Source organism: Xiphias gladius, chromosome 8 (genome assembly GCF_016859285.1).
Source record: "Xiphias gladius isolate SHS-SW01 ecotype Sanya breed wild chromosome 8, ASM1685928v1, whole genome shotgun sequence".
Classification (NCBI taxonomy): domain Eukaryota; kingdom Metazoa; phylum Chordata; class Actinopteri; order Istiophoriformes; family Xiphiidae; genus Xiphias; species Xiphias gladius.
In genome coordinates this window covers 8,087,149-8,110,319 of record NC_053407.1, presented here as the reverse complement: position 1 = coordinate 8,110,319, position 23,171 = coordinate 8,087,149, and the positions used below count along the sequence as shown (strand labels likewise).

Genomic DNA, 23,171 nt, shown 5'->3' with positions numbered 1-23,171 from the left:
GTAAGGGTGTGGGGATGCATATGTCAATAAGTGTACTCACAAAAATTGAAGTAAAAGTATGTGTGTGTGTGTGTGCGTGTATGTGTTTGGAAATGAGACTGTTGAGGACTGTGATACTGAGTTCAGCGTCAGTGCTGTTCCGGCCAGTTGAGGAGTAATATCAGGTCACATTTTCTCTTATTAGACTCTTACTTAAATATATATGAGAGGACAGCAAGACAAACATGGAAAAAGTACATTCAACATACAATGTATGTTATTAAATGATGTGTGTTGCAGTATAAATGAAATTCCCCTCACTCTGTAAACTAGCTTTGATGTGGGGGTTTAAGAATACGTTTGTGTTTGTGATATTTGTATGATGCAATATTTGTATTGTACATTTTTGTATCTTCTATGTTTTGTATATCATACAAAGCTTGACACCCAATAAAGGCTCCTGAAGAGGTCCAACCATATTGTTAGCTCTACATGTGAATGAAGTAAAATGGAAGGTACTGCATATGGATTCATCATTTTCTGTAACATCGCTCTCCTTACCTTGTTGATGTAAACCATAATTTTCACTTTTATTGTACATTTAGAGGCTAATCTGTTCACTTAAAATGTAGTGTCAAGATGCATTAAACAGGCCAGGTTTGTCAAAACCAGACCAAGTGATTTTTTTTTTTTTGATGAATAATAACTTGATGAACTTTGCACAGCAGGAGTTACAATCGTTGAGGATGAACACAATAAAAAACTACTAGCTTATTTTCATTGTGTTCCTTCAATAAAATATCACATTTCGGTCACAAATTATTATTTCTTCTTATTACACTTTTTTTGCTTGTTTTCTTTAATTATAGGCCCCATACAGTTTCTGTAATTTCACCATATACTTTTACTTAATTCATTTATCATAATTTATATTTAACTTATGTGAATCTCTGAACAAATCTGATATGTGGGTTATGATTCAAAGGTCTGGAACCAGGCTAGTTAGGCTGTACATACTGCAAATATTGCAAAGAAAAGTGTAGTTCCCATAAACTCTTAAAAATTGAAAACTGAAAATCTAGTCATACTTCTTGTTGAAATCTGGAAGTGAGTATTGTCGTGGAAATTGTGAAATAAATATTTTCAATAGAGAAGTTTATCTTTGCAGAGAATTTTTGCAATTTCTTAATCGGTAAGACAAGGTACACTCATGGACTGTAGAAAGAGAGGACAACTCAGCAGACCTAATCAAAGCATTTATAGTTCAGCCTTACACACCTATAACGTAGTGATCTGAACCAGTTTTCTGAAGAGCTACTCAAGCACACAGTCTTCCCATGGTCCAAAAATCAATGAGTTAGGGCGGATGGTTCACATCGCAAAGCTGATCTTTACTAGCAGTGTCAGCAAACTTTGATGCGTAAAAGTCACACAGTGTAACGGTCTTGGATACAGAAAGGTAACAGAAGATTAATATGAAATATGAGGTTTCCACCACAGTATTTGTCAGTGGAAAAGAGAATTTGTTGACGTTCCTTCATTTCACCTAGCTGTAACTTGAAGTTGACCCATGAGTCTGGTTGAAAGGTGATCTTTAGTGTCAAAAACTTTCTTTGTTGAGAAAGAGTGGATGCAGTTGTAATTACTCAAATGCTGAGTCACATTACAAATGAACTATAATGGGAACAAACCCACATGACTAAATTGTTATCAGTTCAGTTATTAACACACTAACAACAACCCCCTCCCATGATTATACAATAGCAGAAGCAGTTTTTGTGATTGCAACTAAATTGGCCTTTTGTGGCTTTATTCCTAAAAAGTTTTATGTTTTTGCTCAAACTTTAAAGCTGGGTAAAACAGTACTATAGGGAAGTAACTACGACACATTATAATAGTTGTTTTATATGCACCATGCACATGCACATAACCGTGCCTTTTTGTTTTAATTTTGCATTGTTGCCACAACGATGAACAGTGTTGCAGCAGTGACTGGTTCAGCACTCAGTTTGTCTTTGGGTTGTAATGCCTCTTTTTGAAGCATAAAATGTAGATCATCTATGCAGAGACAGGTGTTCAAACTGGACTTTTTGCAGACTGAGAGAAACAGAATCTGTTGGCAAGACTTGAGGGCTTATGTGCTACATATCTCAGTGCCAACATATAGTTCGTGATGGCAGCTATATTGTGTGGTGCAGAGCGGGAAACAGGAAGATAATGAAATCGTTTAAAGACTGATAGAACTGAGAACACACACACAGATTACAATAAAGAGCACGAATGATGAACCCCAGCACCCAGTTCACACATAAACAGATGTTAAATACCTTGGAGGATTGTCCCTACCTTGCTATAATGATGACATACACTGACACATTTCAATGTTTTATTTTAGGCCAAACCCTCGCTCACACAGTTTCACTAACACTCATAAAGTGATGCACTGCACACAGTACATGCCCCTGTTAGTGTCTTACTCAGCTCACGGTACACATCCACATGACTTCACTTTGGTTGTTCACTGTAATCGCAATTGTAATCTGTCACTGTAATTGAAACAGACTGAGATGAACTGGATGCACTAGTGCAGTGCCTGTTCAAAATGTGACTGTTATCTTATTAACAGTTCAATATTTTATTGAGTCTTCTAATCATCATCTAATTTCCACGCCACTGCTGCATTACGATATTAATAATGATGATAGAACCTATTTGTCAGGTAGAAAATACTGGACCACAAATTCAAGAGGATTGATGTGACACACATAATCACTTGCCAATTTCTTACATACACCTAGATCAAACTAATGCAGTATTATGCAACAGGCCTGCAATAAATCCTCCCTTCATGAGTATTATAATGTTCAGTTTTTATTGAATCTGTTTGAAAGAGGTGTTGATTTATATTAATCGTCATTTTTGGAGGCTGTAATTTGTGGTGCTGTTGAATTGTATTGGGTTATACTGAGAAGTGTTCCTAATATTTTGTCCATCACATTTATATTAATTAAGACTGTCAAAAAATTAGGAACACAGAGGAAACAGAATGGAAACAGAAAATATACAATGGCTGAACAACTTTAGATGACGCATAGTGTAATGTTACTTCTCCATTACAGCAGCAGTGCATTACTTGTTCTGCCTGTTAATAATCCTAATATATCATGCTTGGGTTGGACTAAAAAGGAAACAAAACAGTGCTGTCTTGCTGTTGAAAAGTCTTAAAGAAAGTTGGTGCCTTCGCTTCAAATGACCATGCATAGGTGTTGTACTGCTGTGATAAGCCATTTTCAATTTGAAGAGTTTGGGTCTCTGTCTAAAAGCGTCCAACACTTGAGATGATTGTGTGCAGGGTTTTGTAGCCGCAGCTTGTTTTCCGGGGAATCCATGCTTTGACTGGGCGCAGCCATCTTTGCAATGTGCCGTTGTCTAATCAATGCAGTCGGCTGCATGGAGGAGTCGCCCCAATCCTCACCAAGGGTCATTTAATGTTTCTTTTTTTATATTTCTTGAGAACCGCTCATTGAAAAACCTTCACAGTCAACACTGCACTTCCTTGGTCTCTCAACAACACGCAAAGTTTAAAGTTGATCGGACGAGCTGTTGTCGAGAAAATTGAGGGACAGACTGAAAGACAGACAGACAGAGATTCCTCCATTTATCATTGCAAGTATAAAGGCAACATATGAACTTTTTGTGGTCATGTCACAGCTGTGGACAGGACACTTTGTCTTAAGGTGTTCTCTGAGGCATTCAGTAGTTCGTTCATTTTGAACAATTTATGAAATTGCTGAGTGACACAAAAATGCACAAATGAAAGCAGCATTCATGGAAGAATCTTCAAGATTTCTATCTAAACTTCCGCTTGCTAGACTCTTTCACTTACACAACAGAAAATCCATATATACCCACCTAAGTGTTTACATTTGATATGGTTTTTTAATGAGTCCTCGAGTAATTTAGAATTGTGCTTACATAAGATTGAGGGACTACACTGCTGACTTTGACTCCTTTTGTGTGGTTCAATCTCCAAAAACCCTGGCTCCTACATTAACCTTAAAGCAATTCCCTAGCGTTTCTCTCTATGTGGTTAACATCCATGTCTTTCCGAGTCCATGACCTCAGACTATGTGTCATAAATTCTGATTCTCCAAGCCGTTCCTGAGATACTTGAATAATTCAAGTAACTTGAATAATTTTTTTCCAACAGAAGAGATTGTACAACTTGTTCTCACAGTCTGGGGGGTACGCCCAATGTGTAGTAATTTGACATAGAAATGTTAGATCAGTGTAGTGCACAACTTTGACATTCTTTCTTTCCATGTGTGCCATTTCTCCCTTACGCATTTTAACTTCCTGTTACGTATCGGTGAATGATCGGACTGTGACATTAAGCAGAAGAGCAAACATTTTGCAAAGTAAATATATGTCTTTGTGAGAATGCATCTGCCTGACTGGAAAAGATTCTGTCAGTGTGATGCTGAGCTGTGGAATGCTGGGATGGTCATGTTTCGGGAAAACAAGGGCTTTGACTGACCTCAGCCTCCCAATCACACCAACGTGTCAACACAGTGATACACTGATAGGAAGGGACTAAAAGTGCAATGCACTTCATTGGTCTTTCACCCTCTTTCTGCACGATTCCCAAACACACACACAAACAGACTCACACATATAGAAATATAAGAGGAAGTGTTTCAATGTCAGTATCCTTGTGTTTACAGTAACTGCAACACATCGTTGTTAGTGGAGGCCTGTTTCAGATGGGTTTCCAAAATGGTTCCTGCGTTCACAGAGTTATACGATATTACATATCGAGCTGTCGCAGGAGGGATTTGAAACCCCTGTGCAAACTTGGTGTGGGAGACCATTACCAGTGACTTGCATACAAACCAACGCACATAGCCATTCTGGTTCAAGTTAAATTGTGCGGCACAATTTTGTAGAAATGCGTTTAATCTGTGTTACATTGAAGTACTTTGCATGGAGATAAAACAACGAAAATCGTGTGTTAGAGTGTGAGTGTGTGTGTTTACTTGTTAACATGATGCACACTGTATGGCACAACAGCAGTATAATGCACATCCAGCAGCATTATGTACAACATAAACAGCACAACAGACACCAAACAGCAATATTTAAGGTAGTCCTTTAATCAGTTTCCCTTATATGGCAAGAAAATAACAAGTCTCTGAAAGTTTTCTGATAATCATGTTGAGATTAAATGAGATGGACACTACCAATGGAATGAATCACATGATAATCACTTTTCTTGCTTTCTTGGCAGAAAACTCAGCAGTTAGATTTGTGTAATTCATCTTCACACAGTTCAGTCAACTCAAAATGGAATCCAATCATGTTTTCATGCTCGTGTATTTGTGTAAAAAGGGCAGTGACAGCCCGATCAGCTATGACATTAAAATGGTCCCTTATACTCAGCAAATTGAGACAAAAGCTGTTTCTTTTGAACTGCTGAAATCACAGTTGTTGCTCTGGGGGTCACTCGAGGCCAACATCAGTGAAAGATGAGAATTCCCACCTGGCTTGATGGTTTAAACTCAAAATTCTTCCTATGAATTTGTAGCACGCAATGCAATTTAATGTACTGTATTTGTTCATCGTGTTTTCAACATTTCATTTTGCAACTATTTGAGAACCTTGGCCGGATGTCTAAGGGGACGTTCAAACAACAGTCATCAAATGACTAGGCGTTTGAGTGGATTGCAGTGCAAAATTGTGTCATTTAGGGATTTTAGGTCAGGTCCAAGAGAGCCTGTTTACAACATCACAACCAAAACTGGACAAAATGTAACAGTTATTAGAAGAAGAAACAGGCACTTACATGTGCATATCTGTATCTGACAGATGTTCCCAAATCAATCAAATAGCAAAATTATTTTGACTTGATTCTCACAATTTCAGTGTTGCCGTCTGATCAGAACCACTGGGGATACGATGATGAGTGCACCATGGACAGTGTCTAGACACACACACACACACACACACACACACACACACACACACACACACACACACACACACACACACACACACACACACACACACACACACACACACACACACACACACACATACACATACAGATAGAGAGAGCCTGTTCGTTAATAATCTTGGTCCAATCTGACCAAATCGCACATAATATTTACACAGTGACGCACTAAACAAAACAATATGGAAGCAGCACAGAGTTTGGTTTCTATATGGGTCCTCACTACTGACCATTAGGCTACCTACCCTTTCTGTGCCCCTTCAAGTAAAGTGGTATACCGAGTACTTATACAGTACGTTTTCGTTTGGGAATCACAATTAGTTCTTAATAACAAACCAGAGACAGTAGGATTCTCAAAAAAAATATTCAATCATCATACTAATACTAAATAGTGTACATATTAATATTTGCATTCAAGTCATATTCTGTAGCATTAGTGATGCTGACGCCTTAAAAATAAATGTAAGAGAACTAAGGATTAAGTAATGAGCAATGATTGTGCCGTTGTTAGATTGTGACATTCAGCAGCTAACTCACAGTTAATCAGGAACGACTTCTGAAGAAGTTGGTCTGTTTCACAGAAAATTTTGAAGTATTCATTATCATTAGTGATTCATGTATATGTAATCCCCCGGTCTGTTCTCATGTAACTCATTATCTATTATGTGGCAGGTACACTTCTAGGAGTTGGCAAAAAAAGACCATCTGGGGCTTGGGGTTTTCTTTTTTTGTGCCACCATGGCAAAATGTGGTACTGGAGACGCCTACCGTAGCAGGAACTACCATGGAGGCCATTTTGATTACTTTGTCTGGTGTTCATATGTCTGTCTGTCTGTGGACAGACTTTGTCACTGTGATAGCATGACAACCGTGCAAGATGTAGTCACGAAACTTTACAGCTGTGTAGTTGAGATCAAAATGAAGGCCGGGTTTGAAGATTGCAAGGGCGCTGGAAGTAGAGGGGTAGGAAGCAGGGAAGGGGCCATTGGCCCCCCACTTTACACTTGACCCACATTCGTTTTAAGTTGTGGATCCCTGTATCCTAGATTCAGTCATTTTCCTCCACTCTAAGACATTAGGTGAAACTACAGCCCATCTGTCACAATTGCTGAACAGTAGCACAGGCAGAGGACCCAAACGCAGACACACAAAGCAGGTTGGTGTAGTGGAGAAACTTTATTAAAGATAAACAGGCTCACAGGCAGAATAGATGGACAATCACACAGACGAGTAGACAGGTAAACTGGAAGGAACAGACAACAGGATAAAAGATGCAGGTAGCTGGTTCACAAGGAAAAAAAGGAGAACAGGTCACAAATGCACTAAGAATACATTCGTGATCATACAAAGACGAACTGGGACTAGTGACAAAAGGCAGGTACATATAGTGATAGACTGATTGCAGAATGATGGGCAGTTCGGGAGAGACCAGGTGATTGCAGGGCCGATGGGAAGTGAAAACAGGTGTCTTGATGTGTGGGAGACTGGTGAACGGGGACAACGAGGAAAGTCTGAGCATATCTGGTGGGTGAGTAGAGGAAGGCAAGTCTGGGCAGATGAGGGGACAAACATGGCCTTGAAGCAGTGAAAAGAGGTTGGAGACATGGATCAAGGGGACCTGAGGGGCAGATCATGACACCATCTTGCGATGGGATCACACCAGCCACAATACCAGTCAATGTTGTTGATGTTCCGACCCATGGTTACTTAGAAGTCAGTACAAGCATCACACGACACTGTGGCTTGTATTGTTTTCACCCTGTGGCTCTCTGTGTGTGTCATCATGGCAAAATATGATCCTGGAGACACCTACTGTAGCAGGAACTTTAGGAAAAAATCTTTACAAAATTTTACAGGTGTGTAGTTGAGATCAAAATGGTGGCTGAGTTGGAAGATGGGTGTGGTCCAACCCATGAGTACCAAGAACTCATGTAATAATGTAGTAATATCTACTGAGTACTCACAGGTTGGAATGTCAAGATGTTGATGGGCGTTTTGGCTGGTGTGATCCCATTGCAAGATGGTCTCTAGTTTATTGTTATTTCTAACAGCCTATCATTTATTGTACATTATTGTACAGACATATGACAAAACAGATGTCTTCTCCGTCAGAGCCTTGAAAGGGGGACGGAGTGACAGGCCCTCTAATCTTATACTGAGAAAAATCATAAACTCATCGTTGAGATGGCCTACTTAGACTATGTTACAATGACGGATTAAAAGTTGGAGAAAGTCACAAGTGACAGAAAAATATAGGAAGATGTAGAAAAAGTTAAAATATGAAATACTATAGTTATGTACCTGGAAACCGTGATTGCTATAAAGCGATGAGATTTGTCTGAAAAGGAAGATATTATACAGGGCTTGAAATTAAAATGTAAGTGAGCTATAGTGGTTTTCCATATCGACTGAAACAGATCCAATAGATGAGTGAAACTGATCCTGCCAACAACACTCGCTTTGATCTCTAAAAACAAAATAAGCTGATTCTTGCCTGGCCTCCTGTGCAGCCTGGTGCAGAGAGTGACCAAAGCAAGGAAACCCTTTGTTTTTATGCATCAAGGACACTTTGCATTAGTGTGCCGTGTTGCCTGGCTGCTGTGTGGTTCAACCGATGAATGTCTCTCTTGCTTACTGAATGCAGCTGTTAAAACAGAGGGTACAATGCTGCTTTCTGAAACAAAGTTGTTAGAGAGGAGCAAATTGCATATGATATGTGACACCAGGAGAGTGTTCAGAATGCCACAATGCCATCAGCAGAATTGGGGGAACTGGCAGAGGAAGTGAATTAGTAAAGAAATTGTTTTCCACTTGGAAAGGGTCAGGGTTACCCACACCCACACTTATGGTATCAGGTGCCTACTGGTATCAGGTGTGAAATATATTTTCGGTAACTGCCACCGCCATTAGTCAGTTCATCCCATTTATCAGAATCACTCGGACACACATATTAATCAAGGACTTCCTGTAGCTCTCGTAAACACAAGTAAATGTGTTGATCAAGCTCAGATGTTTTGTTGGTTTTATTTACAAATATATACGATGACACATTTGGGTATACTGGAAAGATAACAAAACAGGTATTATTTTGAATAATTTCTGTCTGATTAAATTTTTATGGTATGAATGTGTTTCTCAAAATTATTGATAAATGAATATGATATTTAATATTTATGTTGACAGGGTCAGATTATTATTATTATCTCATTAATATAGATTCCTTAATAATCAGTCAATATTGAGGGCTCAGTTGAAATACTTTCAATGTTTGGTGCCCAGTTCAACTAGTACTGACCAATAATCTATTTGGGATTATAGAGAGCTGTCTTTATTATTCCAAGTATACATTAATGTGCCTCTGTTCCTTGGTTGCCATATGTCAGTGATTCTTAACCTTGAGCAAATAAATACTAGGTCACAATTCTGAGCAGCAGGGAAATCTGTCAATTCTAGAGCAGGACAATGTTTGATACAATGTCTCGGTTTTGGTATCAGCGGAATAGCTATTAACCAAAATAAAATGTGTATGATTCAGTTCCACTGTCCACTGACCCTTAACGGGAGAAATTGCCATTCAGTATTTCAAAAAAAGAATAAACACATGGTAGTAATAAAAATAAAATGATTGTGCCAATTATCAGCCAAAAAAAACACAAAAACATACAAGATTAATGTTAAAAACTGACCTCAGCCTTAAAACTTCAAAGTGTAGAGGATCAATTTATGATGTAGGGTGACACCTAGTGGAGACATAAGACAACTGTATCCATTACACAAGGTATATCAGCCACTGAAATCAAAACGGTGATCCCTGTCCAAGTTTTCCATCATTTCAAAGTGTCAGTTGTGTGCCACTGACGATCACTTTTACACTGTTGAAATATGCTCTTCCTTGTACCTTCTTTTCTAGCTTTCTCAGTCTCTAGCCAGAGTCAAACCCTTTCTGCTTTATCCATGAAAGTCAGATCTTCTTTGACATATACGTCATCCTTTTTAAATACTCGCACTCGTTTCCACATTGAATCTCTTGCCTCATTGAGATGAATTGCATAATGACTGGTTAAGGTGGCTGCCACAGAACTGTATAATGTTGACAACCACCACTTTGCATATTTACATCAATCTGCATATTTTAAGGCCAAGTTGATCTTAAAATCCTATCTCATGAACCCTCTTAAGCTTAAAAGCATCCTAACTTAAGAAGCTCTTAGAAATAACCGTTTATTAGTAAGCGCTTGCTTCCCATTTGTAGGAATCTGAGCATCTTAAGAAGCTAATGACTTAGACTGCATTTAGCTAGGTTTTAGGTAGGTGTACACCACCACCACCAGCCTGGACTGGCAGGTTGCGTCCATGGATTCATGCTGTTGATGCCATATCCTGACCCTGAAATCTGCGTGTCTCAGCAGAAATCAAGGTTCATCTGATCTAATTAATATTTGTAATTAATATCAATAAACTTCCAGGTGATCCCCTGGCTCTGATTCTCTGAGTGATGTCCACAGTTCTTTCAGATCTTGGTCTGCTCTTTTGAATGTTTTGGCATTGTCTGAATATATAACTTTACACAGCCATTGCCTTGCAATAAATCTCTTTAAGGCTGAGAGAAAGGAGAGATTTTGATTTCATTTGTCAGATTTTGCACTATTAAGTTTTATTCTACAGAATAAATGCAATGTGGTTGAAGATAACTTCAACAGATTAATAATGAAAACCATTGTCTTGTATTTCTTTTATCTCCTTGTTTATTTTGACTATTGATTAATGTTTTCAATTTATTTATATCGTTTAAGAGGGACAGGTTCAGAAATCAAGTCTAGGCAGCTGAATTATATGAAGGAGCAGACTCTGCTCCTGTATATGAGGCTTTGCAAGTTAAGGGGAAGGTTAAGTGAAACTCAAACTCGAACTCCGTTGTCAGAGACCTGGTTCTGATTCCTGTCATCTGTTACTCAGTGGTAACTTGAAAAGTTAAACCAATGTGACAAGTCTGAAGTGTTAGACTGTAATGTAAGATGCTAGACTATGAAATATAAAATCCTATTACACCTATTATTATCTATTATTACATCTTCAATTGATCTGGACACTCAATAACACATGTAGTATTAGTTTATAGTCATTAAATTGTTAATGATGTAAAATGTTTAGCATGAAGAAATTCCATACAAGCACATTCATCCAAAACTGTATTCAATGAGTTTGGTCACATTCAAGGTTTCTGATGTAAGTAGAGTTTAATGCAGAAAGTTCTCAACATGTATAGCCTCCCTCCTTTTATACTAGTTAATCAAGACCTTGAATGACTCCCAGGTCTTGATAGGCCAGTATTTTATGAGATTTTCAGATCTTAGAACAATGTAGGTGAAAGGGGTTAGCTTTGTGTGGTTCATTGCATTGAGAACAGCAACCTCCCTTTACATACACAATGACCTGGGGGTTAAACTACAGACTTCACTGTCCCAAGTAGTCATGATATGCTTTCTAAAAAGAGACATTGCTGTTAATTTTTGCAAATGTAATTTTCGATCCTTTCAGCACTACAAACAAACTTCCACCCCAGAAGTCAAGAAGTGGTGGCTGAAGTCTCAGGAGTTATGTCAGTGCAGGGCAGTTATAACCAAAAGTATCTGCATGGCTAGATACCACAAGCTGTATGTTAGAGCTGTTTCCCTCAGGACATAGGTATAGACTCCTGAAGGGCAGACGCAATGGTTTCAAACATTCATTTTATTTACGTGCTATATAATCACTTTGTAGTGACCAATTCTTGTTCCACTGTTTGTCATTTGTAATGTTTTACCTATTGTAATTAGTTTTTACTTACTGTTTCTTAGCGTTGTTATTGTGTGCTACTCTTTCTAATTGGTGACAATTTTAAACTGTGATATATTTTTTTGAATCTATTTTACTGATGCTTGAATCTGCTCTGGTATGTCTGTTTTTGCCTGCAGGACAATAAACACTGAACTGCAGTAAGCAGGCAAATATGTTTTTATGATTTCAGTTAATTGCCCCTTTAAAGTGTAATATCCACCTTAAGTTATGTGATATACTGTCCATGTATTTCAAACACTGGTGTGTTATCTTGTGCTTTCTCAGCTGAGGAAGACTCATGGAAATGTGTACAGTCTGTTCCTCGGCCCCAGACCAATTGTTGTCATCAGTGGGACGAAGGCCATGAAGGAGGCCTTAGTGAGCAAGGCCATTGATTTCGCTGGACGACCGCAGGACCTGTATGTCAATGAAATCACTCAGAGAAAAGGTAGAAAGGACATTATATGACATAGGACAGAGTATGTGTGACCCAATTTAGCTAATTTCTATGGATGTACCGTATGCAGGGATCAGATAGTCACCAGAATAACTATATATCTTGATAACACGTATGGCCAAATTGTGGTTTAAGGTTTTATTGCCATTATCACAGTGAATGAAATTGTACACACAGGGAAAGCTCGTTTTACACACTGTGGATAGGACACATGCTGCAACACGCTGGGAAATGTTGAAAAGGGAGAAACAAGCACCTGGGTAGAAATCAAGGGCACCTTTTGCCTTGTATATCTTTGCAGAAGGCTTCACTTCATCACAAAGCACAAAATACATCACAAATTAACAACACCACACAGCTCAAGAGGAGGGAAAACAAGAGTTTAAAAAAAGGCACGTGTTGAAGTCCTTTTATAAGTTCACTTATAGGTGTGTTTGTACCGTAGACTGTTCAGTTTGCCAAAAAAAAAAAATCACAGAACAAGGATGAAGATGAACTAAGGCCCAGTGAACTACTGTATGTCCCAGTGTTCATCCTCAGTCCCGAGGAAAGTTGTTCAGCAGGTGTGAACTTTATATTGATCAAACCACGAGCCTCTTGAAAAACAGGCTGCTCTACTTTTCTGGTCACAAAGTTAATTATTTCTGAGTATCTTTTGTTTAATTTGTTTAATGATTGCACAGGATTGCACAAGATCCCCTGATACATCTAGGAATAAGTCATTGGATATAGGCTCCCCTGGATTGCCTGATTCTCCAAAGAAATCAAATGGAAAGGGATTAGATGTTTGTGAACCAGGTGAGAGGAACTCCCAGGGTTTCTGAGGATATGTCTTTTGAACCTAGGCAAATCCCAGGGAGACAAAAGTAATGCCATCCATTGTTCAATTTCTAGGGTAGAATTAAGATAAAAAATGTTGTAATAGTGGATTTTATATTTATATGGATATTATTATATTCTTAACCCCAAAGTACTTTCTTCCATTTGTTTTCCAATCAAATGAGGTGTCCACAAGGTCAGATATAAAGGTAGGGACATTAAGAGGGACTGCTTCACTTTGATATCAGTTTATCTTGTACCCACATAGGTTGCCTAATCAATTAAGATAGAAACTACTAATTTAGAAGAATCTGGTCTGCTTATACTCAGCAAAATATCATCAGCATACATGGTCAATTTAAAATCATGACACTGAATATTTACACCATAAATACATGCAGACGCAAACTGCACTTGACACTCTCTTTGTTTCACTACATCTGTCGTAGGAGTGATTATGGCAGACTATGGCTCTAGGTGGAGGGAGCATCGTCGCTTTGCTCTGATGACCTTGAGGAATTTTGGTCTGGGGAGAATTCGATGGAGGAGAGGATTCGTGGAGAGCTACAATACATCATGAATACACTGGAAAAGAGCAGTGGTGGGTCCACTCAATCCCCTTCTGACAGGCAGGGTTAATTTTCATCAGTCACACTAACATCTGACCCAATATTCAAATATTACAAGGTGGATTTTGATCACACACTTTCATTAATGCCAGTGGTTTTGAAAGAGACTGTGCCCTTTACTTCTGTACTACTTTCTGCTCAGTGGTTTAGTCTGTGTTGCCGGGTTAATTTTTTTATTGTCCTATTATTTTATTGTCCTATTATTTTTACTTTTGTATTCTTGTAAAAAAAATGTGTCATACTTTATTTTATATTATGTCTTTTACAGACAAAACCCTGAGTCCTCAAATTATGTTTCATAATCTGGCCTCCAACATCATAATCCAGGTTCTTTTTGGTAAACGCTATGAATACGACGATGAGTTCATCAAAGTGGTTGTTCAATGCTTCACAGAAAATTCCAGGATAGCCAATGGACCATGGGCTATGGTGAGTCTAAGTGCTCTGTAATCCATAACAGTTATTATGTACAGTATTCTATACTAAAGGCCTTTCTTTTACTCTGGTGTATCTCTTTAAAGCCGTTTGAAGGCAGCAGGTAGCTGTTTCATCTGCACTCTCAAACAGGAGTGATATTTCGCATTGTCAGGCCACAATTACACATGGCAAATCCATTGGTTAAAATTTGTACAAACCAGCACCAGACTGTTGCAAAAATAACCACAGAAACCTCTCAGCTTATGTGCACATCAAACTTGTTGTATTAATGAATTATTCTACAGTTTCTTCTGCAAATCAACACGCATATTGGAGAGTGACACACTGAAAACAGTTCACAGTTTCTTGAAAAACATTAGATCAATTAAAACTTATCTCTATGCTAATAAGTCCCTCATGAAGTGTTAGACACCGTTTGATGTCTATTTGAATATGCAGATTAAGCAGACAACTATTTCATTATCAGATTGTCATCAATCATTTTTCCATGTAAGACCGGCAAATCTAGATTGAATTAAACAGTAAAAATAATTTCAGAAATAAAGAAATATAACACCAAAAAAAACTAGGCCGATTTTTAATTGTACTTTCACTGTACATGTGGCACTATGGTGATATTTTACAGCAGATGGTTTAGGATCATTGTTTGACAAATTGTACTTTCACTGTACATGTGGGACTACGGTGGTATTTTACAGCAGATGGTTTAGGATCATTGTTTGACAAATTGTACTTTCACTGTACATGTGGGACTACGGTGGTATTTTACAGCAGATGGTTTAGGATCATTGTTTGACAAATAGAACGGTGCACTATTACACATGGAAAACATGATGATCGAAAGATCTTCAAATGTTCAAGTGAATTCAAGGAAGTGTGTCAGCCAGAATTGAATTATACTTAAAAGAGGTATTGTCTGCTTCTGCTAGTACATTTGAGCTGCTGTATTCATGAAAAATACCTGAAAAGGGCTGTCCTTAAATTAATTATTAAATCATACCATATAGCAGGTGCTCCACTGCAAATATTGTAATTGCTAAGTACTTTGTGAAAAAATAAATGACTGAACGATATACAGTATACAGCTCAATTGCTTCACTTTGTGTCAAATAAGTGAAAAACATGTGGATTGAGGGAGCAAACATTCAGAGTCAGAGTTAAAGAACATTAACATAATCCACTTGAAGGAGCATTCAATATTTACTAGCACCTATGTACAGTTTACTAACCTCGAAAACCCAGCTGTTTTCTAAAAAATAGCTATCCTTACTAGCTAGGCTCTTAGATGCTAGCTAATGACTTATTTGAAGACTTGGGGCTCTATGATTGATAGTGTTGTGTTAAGAACAGAGACTAACTTATCAGAGTAAACTTGAATGCATCAGTTTTGGAAAAATTTTTGCAGAAGTATTTATGATACCAGCCATTTGTGAACCGTGGATTGATTCTATTCAGGGATTTTGGAGAGATGTCTTCTCTGCAACAAAAAGTCAACAAAAATTCTTCCTCCTCCTCATGATCATGTTTTGATTCAGAGTGTACAGAGAAGAGGGGCTATTTGCAGAAGGTCCATCGTCAATGTGCTTGTGAGAGAAAGAGAGAGCGAGAGTGGTGGTGGACTGACTGACCAACACTGCTTGGAGACACCCGAAAAACACTCCTATATTGTTATAGAAGTCAGAACATTATCGTAACTACAGATTATCTATTCATTTATCTGTCCATTAATATTTGAGTCTTTGTCCGATTTGAGCTAAAAGCTACTAACATTCTCACAATAACAATGCTAGCATGCTGATGATAAGCAGGTAGATACCTGAGCTCCTGCACTTGGAGAAGCTGCTTCTACTATCGTGGACTGCAACTTCTTTTTGAGAAAGAACATCGTTTTCATCCATAGTTCTGCAACACTTCTGCAACTGCATTGGCTGTTGACATTTTGGTGTCTTAGTGTTTCTCAGCTGAACCTCCTGTGACACACTCTTAAGAACTCTTTCTTCAGCCTGACAACCTTCCTCACCTTGCCTCACAGACACGAGTGAGGGTTGTTTTCTAACTAAAAACACAATTTTAGCTTGCAAATGAACTTTTTGAAGAGTTATAACCACTTTGTATAAATTATTTCCTAACATTTAAGTGAAATATCTATGGATATAATCATCTGTTCAGACCAATTCATGCCAGTAAGCAGAATCCGTATGATTGGATTAAAAATAACTAATGATTTATCTTTCTGTACAGCTGTATGACTCTTTTCCCATGATTCGGAACTTGGTTCTGCCCTTCACCAAGACCTTTAAAAATGTTAAGGTAAGTTAATTGGGCCTTGAGATTTATTTAAAATACTTATAGTGAGTTGTAAAAAAACCCTGAATTGAAAAAATGTTAAATTAAGAATAAAATATGACCTTATGTTAAGAAATAAAAAAAGAGAATATGATCATCAGTGAAATAAGAAAAAAATATATCATATCATAACTTATGATATGTTTGCTTATGTTTTTTTAGATTTGTCAGAATCTTACAATTCTTTTGGTGATCGAGCACAAAAAGACCAGAGTTCCTGGAGAGCCACGAGACTTTGTTGACTGCTATCTGGATGAACTGGATAAGGTGCGTGTGTTTGTGTACGGGTGGTAAAAAGGGTCAGCACACTATCTTGGTCTCAAGCATGATGCTATACATACACAATTTAATTTGAAGCAATTACATTTTATTCCAAATTTGTTCAAACCTGACTTTTTGGAGTTGTAGTGAGCTGGCTCTTCTCATCCCCTAAGTTTGTGTGTGTATATTAGTCAGGTGTACTTGCATTTAATGTGTTTTTGTCTTAAAATAATCATTCTCCTCTTTTTAGAAGGCTTATGATGGTTCTTCATTTTCAGAGGAACAACTCATTATGTGTGCTCTAGATCTTCACTTTGCTGGAACTGACACTACATCCAACACCCTGCTTACAGGTTTCCTCTACCTTATGGCCTACCCACACATACAAGGTCTGCATATCTGCATGTGTACATACGTATGTACATATGAGGTTGTTTGCTAGGGTTAGGTAGCTGGTTATGCTATATATTAGCTCTGCCATTGTCTTTCAATGCATTTTTGGGCCCAGAGATACTTTGTATGAAAATAAAAAACAGAATAGGCAATTTTCACAGACTACATCAACCAAGAATACACCAGACTTTTTGCTTAGAATATGGACACTTCTCTAACTTCAATTATACAAGGACCGTGTAAGTTGTGCCAACCGTTCAATTACCCCGTATTCCAGCATTACTTCCAAAGGAAGTCACCTCAAGGGACATGGTCATAGGCCTTCTATGGGTACCCATTTCTGCTTCAGGATTCTTGTAGATCAAAAAGCTGGTCCATGCCCAGGATAGAACCTTCATTACTCCTCCTGAATCTAAGGTTAGACAGTAGCTACTTGACGCAATGTGGCATAGGCTGTAGAACACTGGTCTCTTTCACAGAAGACATTTTGACATGTCACAGTAGGAAAAAACTCAGGTGTAAATAATGAAATTAATAAATTTCATTTAGCTTCCTCAGTTTCAGGGCCATTGTTATTGCCAATAGTAGCTCTTTTGCTTTTTCCTGCTATGACAAGCCAAAATATCTGGTATAAAAAAGTTTAATCTGACTACTATTTGCTTTCCAACAAATATCCGCCTAGCTAGCTGCTAACTACCTGTGTGAAAATGGCATAATGCGATCAGCTGGAGAATTTTCTTAATAAAGAGTTGATTTTGTTGGTCTTTTTAGTCATGTTTCTTTCAATGAGAAACCATCTTTGGTTGATCTTAAATAGTATGGACACCCACTTTTACTAACAAAACAAGATTCTAGAGTTTTGTTTGGGTGTTTACCCAATTTACATAACTGACCTTAATTAGCTATAGCTCATAGAAATAGCCAGAGACTGTCATTTCAACCTGTGATATCGACCATTGCTGTCAAAAAATGAGAAACCTGTGTATTATTTTTTTGTGTTAAGTCTAAAATTTGTCATTATTATCTATTCTCAACATGATTCACTGTTCTTCAGGCCATTCCGCATATTGTTGAACATTACTTATCTTATTCCACCATTTATCAGGAACCAAGGGATTTATCATCTTCTGTCCCTGCCCACCTAGGATTCAGTATTCTGCCACCTCCTGTAATTTAAAATTGACTTATAAAAGACCCAGTGGAAAAACCACAGGTGTTATTGATAACATTAAAGAAGGCTCTGCTCCATTTAGGTGTGCCAGAAAGCAATGCAAGCTAGCATGCATAATACTAGGACCCCGAATGGAATGCTTCCATTATTACTGGTTTGTTTTAGTTGTGGCTCAGTACATTGTTCATTGTTACATCTATCATTCTGCCGTTTACCAGCTCCTCTGTACCTATTGTACAGGTTTACCTTTCCCTCACTCTCAGTCATGTTCTTCATCATGTCATTGTATTTAGATTTCAGTTATACTGCGAATTGTTGAACGCAACTTGTGATGTTTACATTATCTTATTAAAAGGTGTCTAACTGGACTCAGTCAACACCGGCAAATTTAAGAAATTCAATAAGCAGGTAAATTCAGCTGGTTTTACCATGACTCCTGGATTATTATATTATTGTATGTCTAGTAATCATCTAGCAGTTGGTTTAGACGATTAATCCCTATTTATATCTTCATATTTCCCGCTCTACTCATCTCGCTTCAGCTTTTTTTAGTTTTTTCGCCTCCTGTATTAATAGACAACACACAAGATATGTCTACAAATTCCGCACAATTGGTGAGTTGCACAAAGTGTGAAAGACTGAGAGGATCACGTAGCTTGAAAGGAGATTGAGATGCTGCAACAAATACATGAGCGTGAGCAATTCCTTGACTCTGTAGTGGCTACTGTCCAGAGTGCCGAACCACTAAATGCTACGAGATAGACCAAGATTTTTATATATGGGATTACATCAAACTCAGAGAATCCTGTAAGGATATGGCTTACACGGTTCCTTGGACTAGTCCTAATGATGTTGGACTTGCTCCCAAACACACTTTTTGATGCTTCACACTGGCATGGCAGAGGCACTAGACTGAAAACCTCAACTCCAGCTAAGACTTGGTCTAATGTTTTCTGCCATGGAAGCAAAACCAGAAATAAATCAAGTAGGAGAAGACCATGGTCACTCCACCAGAACTCTCACTGCAAAATAGGTACGATCCACTGACTCGGATCGAAATACGTGACAATACTAGCTACGTTGAGCCCAAGGAAGCTAATCACATAACTAGCATAAAGGCTAACATAAAAGAAATGGCCCCGAAGCCAGGGCTGGCTGTTGTGGTCCAGCCAAAAATTGGGGCTGCAGCCTTTGTCAATTACGTGTCTAATATATGGAACACAGATATCAGGCAAGCCAGCTCTCTAAATATTTTTAAAAGTATGCTGAGGACTTTCTTCACTTTAGCCTTTAAATAGCTTTGACCTTCCTGACACAGGCTATCTGGCACTTAGCATCATGCTTAAGCACTGCTGCACTCCTTTTAAATGTTGCATTGTACTTTGTTCTTATGTATTCTCTGTATTTTATTTTGAAACTTATGAAACTCATGAAATTTTAGCCATTTATTATGAAAAATTTCAATTGGTTTTATTTTATATTTTAAGCTACATTTTACCCTTGAAATTTTAATAAATGAATATGACATTTTTTTAAATCTCAATTTTATCTCTGTTTTCATGTGAAGCATGTAATTTTGCATGTAATTTCTTCTATTGTGACGAATTTGTGAACAGCTTTTCTTGTGGAACCGTGCTATACAAATAAAGTTCATTGTTACTATTTTTTAACATAACCCCCCACCCTATCCCCTAATCCCCCACACCCCGCCTTCTGCATCTCTCAAAGCGTTGTCAGCAGGAGATAGACCGGGTACTGGATGGAAAGCGTCAGGCCAGTTTTGATGACCGACATAACATGCCTTACATGCAGGTATCTCATCAGACAAATTTCTTATAATAACTTCACTTCTATTTGACACATAGATCTGACTAGCACATTTGTTAAAGGATGAAACAAAGCCTGCTAAAGGTAGGAGATCATTCACAAAAGAGTAAAAATCATACTGTAAATTTGGTAACAGAATCAATTTATGTTGGGATCCTTGCAGCTCTGCTTATATTAGACATACTCTAGTCTAAGCAGAGCAGCTTGTCAAATAAATATTGCTCAGTGAATTTGGAAATCCATTTTAATATACAGTAATTTATGCCTGGTTTCAGCATATTACTGACAGGTATCCATATTACAAATTTCTGGGTCTGCTTTTCTGTGGTTCAGCTTCCGAGAGCCTGATTGTTTTTCTTCTGTCCCAAGTCAGATAAAGCATAAAAACTTGTTTTAATCTCTCTTCATACAGGCTGTGATCCATGAAGTGCAGAGGATAGCCAACACTGTCCCACTCAGCGTCTTTCACTCAACGACTAAAGACACAGAGCTCATGGGATATTCCATTCCCAAGGCAAGTGGCAAATGGTTAAATGGATTTTGGCAACAGAGACAGTAAAGTGAAAAGCTGTGGAAAGAAACCTAACTGCTTTCTAATTCACATTTAATCATGATTTGCTTGATCTCACAGATTGTATGAAAACAGTTAAGTGTTTTCCAATGTAGGCAGCAGATTTTCCAAACAGATTAACATACTGTTTGTACCATATAAAAGTAATGATTGGAACATTATCTTTTCTTAAGTAAATAACTTACAAATGTTTTCTGGCGTCCTCTTCACCCATTATTCTTTTGCTTTATTTTCTCCTCAGGGTACAATGATCATCCCTAACATGACCTCAGTGCTGAATGAGGAGGGGCAATGGAAATTTCCTCATGAATTCAACCCTGAAAACTTCCTCAATGACCAGGGAAAGTTTGTTAAACCTGCAGCCTTTATGCCTTTCTCTGCAGGTATGAGAGAACAGAAAACAAACAGCATTATGGAGCTCATTATGTCACCTTTGCAGTAGCATGTACAGATAGGGTGGGTTAAATCAAACTGTGTATATGACTCTGAAGCCTTTTTTTATGTCTCAGGTCCTCGTTTGTGTCTTGGAGAGGGTCTGGCTCGTATGGATCTCTTCCTCATCATGGTGACTCTGCTGAGGAAGTTTAAGTTTATCTGGCCCAAGGATGCAGGAGAGCCAGACGTAACTCCAATCTTTGGGGCCACTCTAAGTCCCAAACCTTACTGCATGAAGGTCCAACTCAGGGCAATGCAGTAAAGTGGTCTGCAGACACACAGCAGAATCAGTGGAGACTCACCCAGATGTACACAAACAGCCAGTTACTCCTGAGAACAAATGAAATGAAAACAATAGAGGGCTTTTTGTGCTACTCTTAATAGCAGTTAAGAATACATACAGTGAAATGCAAAGAAAGTTGGGTGAACATACCTATGGAGGCCGAGAATTCATGTTTTTTTTTTTAATGTAAGTTGTATGTGAGTGTGAGGGTGCAGGCAAGTCTAAAGGGTCAGCAGGTGGTCAATCTATCACTGACTGGTGTTTCGTAGAAATGGACCCACGACATCATGATGACTCAAACGAGCCAACCCCCTCATTACCTGTACACACACACCCAACACAGCTCACCAGAGCAAGCTGTATTCCCTTGTCTATAACATCATCAACTAACAACATGCTTTCTAACAAAAACCAGCTAACAATGTGTTGAGGTAACTATGATGCTGGCTTAGCCACCAAATAAACCAAACAATCTTTTACAGCTACCTAACCCTAGCAAACAACAAAACATACAACTCTTCCTATAATGATATATAATGTATATACAATATATATATTATGTTGCAAACCAACAGTCAGTGTTGTTTTTTTAAAAGCATAACCCTGTTCACTCCCAAACCTTAAACATGTGTTTATTAATGTAACCGTGACAATCATGGTCGACAAATGTTAACAAAGTAGTCACCAAACCCAAACCATCATCTTTCCGTAAACCTAACCAAACCTTATCCATATCGTTGTCACATCATACACCATTTTTTAAAAAAACTTTATTGCCATCAACACACATTAGCTGGCAATTAACATAACAAAAAATTTTTACCTTGAGGTCGGGCTTCACTTAACATAGTGTACATCTACATATAGATGAACAGGAGTAGAGCACATATTCATCTACCTACAAATACACACCTCCAAATGTATACATCAAAACAATACAAACAAGATTCCTAACTAAGGTAGACAATAACTAATGACCATCCCCTTAGAAAACAGGTCGTTTTAGTTGTAGCTGGGCTGTCATTCTTAACTTTTGTAAACCATTGATCAGTTCTGGGAGGGTTAGACTTCATCCATTTGTTAGCAATTGTTTTTCTTGCAACTATAATGTAGTATATAAAACTGAGCTCTGGTAAACAGGTGTTCATATATATTACATATATTTTCCCAGGCGCCATCATCCACAACTGTATTAAGCTCCAGTTTCATTTGTCCTTTGATATTTAGAGTGTTATCTGACGTGTCTCGCATGAACTTTTTGTAAATATGGAATATTGCTTTTTTGTTCATGCAGGGTGTTCAAAAATATGTATAAAATGGGTTTGGTTCTTTTAGCAGTCTATTTTGTAGATCTATATAGGTACCTCGAGGCTAAAGCAAACTTTTCTTGAAGTTGTGAAAAAGATTCATATACATTCCCATCAAATGATTGTTTAATTGTATTCATCCCACTCTCAAACCATCTTGTTATGCATTATCGAACATGGAAGGGAGGTGAGTTTCACCTCCCTTTGGTTGCTTTTGGATTGAAGTCCAGACCTTCAGTGTTCGCTTGATCCATACATAATTAATTCAAATTTTTTTCCAAGACTGTTGACTAACAAATAGAAAAGTAGATAGTGATATTCCTGGTAAGGAATTGTGTTCATTAGAAATCCATCCAGTCTCTAAATCCTTGATCCATCCAAGCCACCACTGCTCAGAGCTGGGCTGCCCAGTAGTTCATTTCTTAGGT

The 23,171-nt window shown here is 38.0% G+C and overlaps 1 protein-coding gene across 1 annotated transcript; it reads left to right on the top strand.

Annotated features, from left to right (window-relative positions):
• The first annotated feature begins 8,834 nt into the window (after positions 1 to 8,834).
• LOC120792845 (cytochrome P450 2F3-like) lies at positions 8,835 to 21,415 on the top strand. The gene is made up of 9 exons (XM_040132223.1): positions 8,835 to 8,861; positions 12,092 to 12,254; positions 13,980 to 14,140; positions 16,391 to 16,459; positions 16,658 to 16,762; positions 20,049 to 20,132; positions 20,560 to 20,661; positions 20,960 to 21,101; positions 21,228 to 21,415. Exons 1-9 carry the CDS (start codon positions 8,835 to 8,837, stop codon positions 21,413 to 21,415), a joined length of 1,041 nt encoding a protein of 346 aa, XP_039988157.1.
• The last annotated feature ends 1,756 nt before the right edge of the window (positions 21,416 to 23,171 follow it).

Excerpts from the sequence above, each read along its gene's own strand:
- LOC120792845 (XM_040132223.1), top strand. The coding sequence starts at position 8,835 with ATGGTATCAGGTGCCTACTGGTATCAG. Across the intron at positions 16,763-20,048 it reads ATCTGGATGAACTGGATAAG|CGTTGTCAGCAGGAGATAGA; the intron begins GTGCGTGTGTTT and ends CATCTCTCAAAG. Across the intron at positions 21,102-21,227 it reads CTTTATGCCTTTCTCTGCAG|GTCCTCGTTTGTGTCTTGGA; the intron begins GTATGAGAGAAC and ends TTTATGTCTCAG.